Source organism: Pundamilia nyererei, unplaced genomic scaffold, assembly GCF_000239375.1.
Source record: "Pundamilia nyererei isolate P.nyererei 1_Seehausen unplaced genomic scaffold, PunNye1.0 scaffold00091, whole genome shotgun sequence".
Taxonomy (NCBI): domain Eukaryota; kingdom Metazoa; phylum Chordata; class Actinopteri; order Cichliformes; family Cichlidae; genus Pundamilia; species Pundamilia nyererei.
This window is the reverse complement of record NW_005187492.1, coordinates 464,241-467,788: the sequence shown is the minus strand read 5'-3', so window position 1 is coordinate 467,788 and position 3,548 is coordinate 464,241. Positions and strand designations below refer to the sequence as shown.

Below are 3,548 nucleotides of genomic sequence, written 5' to 3'. Positions count from 1 at the left end.
AGATAAATAAAATGTATTTTGTTTGTCTTTGTTTATTTTCGATAGAACTGTGGCACCCCCCGAATTAGGAGAAAGAGAGAGGTGGAGACCGTGTCGAGCAATGCTACAATCACCTCTCCCATCATAGTCGTGGGCAACCAGAAAACTGGTATGTGTTTAGAACAAATTGCAATAAAATATGTATTCTTGTGTTATTACCCTTTTATGCCGCTTAATAAAGATTATTTTTCACCTGATCAAATCTGCCAATACAGCTAGTGGATGAAAACAGAGGATTACATTAAATTACAATTAATAGATTAATATTTTTGCGCAATGTAAAAAAAAATTGTGCTGTCAGCGTTAATCTCGTTAAAATGACGTTAACGCGGCAAATCTCCGTTAGCGAGTTAGCCCCGTGTCCGCGCTAACTCGCTAACGGAGATTTGCCGTGTTAATGCGGTTATGGAGTTAACGTCATTTTAACGAGATTAACGCTGACACAATTTTTTAAAAAATTATCAAAACTTAGTCTTTGATGGTAGATTTTGGTTACCCTGTCGAGTCTGAACCAAGTTATTTCTCCTCTGTTTTCAGGCTTTATGCTAAGCTGCCTGCATAGCCTGAATGCACCTAGCATCAGTTTATGAGATTTCTAGTGTGTTTTCAGTTTTCTAGTGTGACTTTTTTCAGAAAAGCAACTAAGCAATTCTTTTTCAACAGCACAATAAGCTTGAAATCTATCCATTTCTGACCATGACTTTTGATTCACTTTTACAGGAGAAGATCAAAATTCTGACGTATGACATTTCTGTGTTAGTGTGTACAAATTTATTCTGAAAGGGTTACTTATTCTGTCTGTAATAAGCAATGCTGACTCATTAGATATACAATGTTTTAATACCTTAATGTTTTTCTCTTTTCCTGTTCACAAAGGTGTGAATAATGGGGGCAGCTACAATGGGCCTCTGGTGGCTGTCATCATGTGTTTCGCCATATTTTCAGCACTGCCCTGACCGTTCACACTGGGATGTACATCGGGCGCAGAAAGAGAAAGTTCTAATATCTTCTGACTCAGAGTGGAGTCCTTTTACCGATCTCTCAAACTGCTAGTGCAGTATTTCATCATCTACAATGCATGGTCATTATACAGTAGATAATAAAACAGGTCATGGGGAACAATAGTAAGGAACAGTGCATGGTCTTTTTCATATTTCTATGTAGCTTTTCCATTTCACAAACATATTACATGGTGGTCGGTGGTTATCTAAGCATGCAACTTCAGTATTAATCATATAGTTTGTTAATGGGGAGATAAGGGCTCAGAATAATTTAAAATAACTGTGTATGGCAAATAAATGATTTGAACCAGGTTGTCAAGAGTCTTATTGATAAGGAATGATGGCACCTTGAAATCAATGACAATGAACTTTTAAATGATTTTTGAGCTGAGAATGGTGAAAAAAGTAGCTGCTCATGCTACATTGTTTGTTTTTTTCTTCTTTTTGCTGCCTGTTATTGCATAACAGACAGCAGAGGGAGCTAATATGTTGATGTTAAATAATAAATACTTGTTGACATTTATCAAGTTGCATATTTGTGTCGTCCTTATAGATCTAAACATCTTTCTATATCCCTGACTATTGTTATTATTATTATTATCTCCCAAATCGCTTCATTCACAATTTTAAGTGTGGAAGAAGGATACTGAGTATGTTTCTGAGAGAGTCATTTAAAACGGCGTATATTCACAGACCAGCAACAGCAGATATTTTGATGCCTCAGAACAGCAGATACAAGTCTTGTGCATAAAATACAAATAAAAGTAGAGACTTACTCCACCATTCATTTTGTTTTAACAGTCTTTTTGGGTTTCTGTCAACTCCAGAAACAAGTATATGGCATTGTAGCTGCTAAATGTTTGTTTATCAGGTAACTGTTGGCTTTGTGCAGCAAGCATAATGAGAGTTCTCTAGTTTAAAAACATTCTCAATCTTCCACCGACTTGATTGAAATCTTTTATTTTTCCTCTCCCAGAGAACTCAGATGTATCTGTGACCTGTGGGCCTGAGCACATAAACCTGAGCATCTACCTTTGCCCGATGTACAATGCTTTTTACAACGAGTCCTGGGTGGTCCTCAATAATCAGACAAATAATCCTAAATGTTATGGGACTGCTGACTTCACTGTTGACCCACCAAGATTAAGATTCAGCTTTCCAACAAATCAAATTCTCTCTCTTTCTGCGGTAATAATATTGAGGTAACCTATGTAATAGTTTTTACTTCAGTTTTAATTTTTTAACAAATTTATTGAAAGCTGTCATGCTAAAACATATTTCTCCATCAACAGATAAGCAGTCATATTAGGAGTGGACAGTTTTCAGACTTCTCATATGTCCAGTACGTCACCGTCTTTGGCACTGTTACTTCTATAGACCGCGTTGCGGGCATGATCACCTACAGGCCCCAGATCCGGTACAATTTCTCCTGCACATACCGGATGAAATATCTGTTCAACAACACCAAACTGAGTGTGTGAGTATGCCATGTGACGCACAGAGTAATACCTGCAAACTTAATCTGTAATCTGTAATGTAACTTAATCTCTCTAAAATAATATGTTTATTTGGTTGAATGCAGATTTGGTGGGACTTCAAGTATAAAATCCAACGATGGTAGATTATTCAACATGCTGAGTATGCAGCTCTACAAAGTAATCTTTAAAATCTTTTAGAATTAACTAGAATATTTAAAAAAAATACTTTTAAAACTTCATTTTCTCTATTAATTTTCCCTGGAACAGGACAAACAGTGCCAAGAGATCTTAACTATCCCAGAAACAGGACTTGAAGTGAAGACAAAGATTTATGTTGAAGTGAAAGCCATCAATCTAAAAGACAGACAAGTTTTAAAATTTACATTAATAACTTTTTTTTTAATTGTCTTTTTTTTTTTTTTAAAAACTCTCAGTTTGTTCTCAAAGGTTCAATGTGCTGCTGGAATGATGCTTTGCAACAACAAGTCCAAATCCAATGCAAAGCGGCCATTATGGCCTGTTTGTGTGGTGGGTGAGATAAATGTAATATGTACCCATTTACACACTGACACATTTCAAGCTTTCTCAAGTACATGTTTATTATTTTACTATAGGTATACACGGGATGCGCAAATTATGGTGGAGATCAATGGGGTGTCGCAAAAGGCGCTTTTCTCCTTTGAAGCCTTCAGATTGGTGGACAATGAGTATGAGACAGTTTCCACTTTCTATTTGCTTTGTGCCACCAGACTCTGTGAGGTGTCTAAACGTCGCTCGTTACTGTCTGTAAGTTCACTTCATAGACTTTGATCTTTAAAATATTATGTCTTTAACTTTTGCTCAGTTCTGTGAACATTTCCATTACCTGTTTGAAGATTGTTTTGCAGTTTTTCATGTTTTTGACAGAAATTTGGATCTTCTGAGAGACTGTGCAAGAGAAAGGTCAACAAATACGTGTCAGAGAGCACTATAGTAACTTCACCTGCCATCCACGTGAGAAGCCAGAGGAGGAAAGCAATGACGCTTGTGT

At 36.5% G+C, this 3,548-nt stretch overlaps 1 protein-coding gene across 1 annotated transcript; it reads left to right on the top strand.

The window, feature by feature from the left end:
* Window positions 1-2,112: 2,112 nt before the first annotated feature.
* On the top strand, window positions 2,113-3,209 carry LOC102201060 (zona pellucida-like domain-containing protein 1). The gene is made up of 6 exons (XM_005739306.2): window positions 2,113-2,242; window positions 2,333-2,517; window positions 2,623-2,695; window positions 2,786-2,857; window positions 2,966-3,046; window positions 3,133-3,209. Exons 2-6 carry the CDS (start codon window positions 2,432-2,434, stop codon window positions 3,199-3,201), a joined length of 381 nt encoding a protein of 126 aa, XP_005739363.1. The 5' UTR covers window positions 2,113-2,242; window positions 2,333-2,431; the 3' UTR covers window positions 3,202-3,209.
* The last annotated feature ends 339 nt before the right edge of the window (window positions 3,210-3,548 follow it).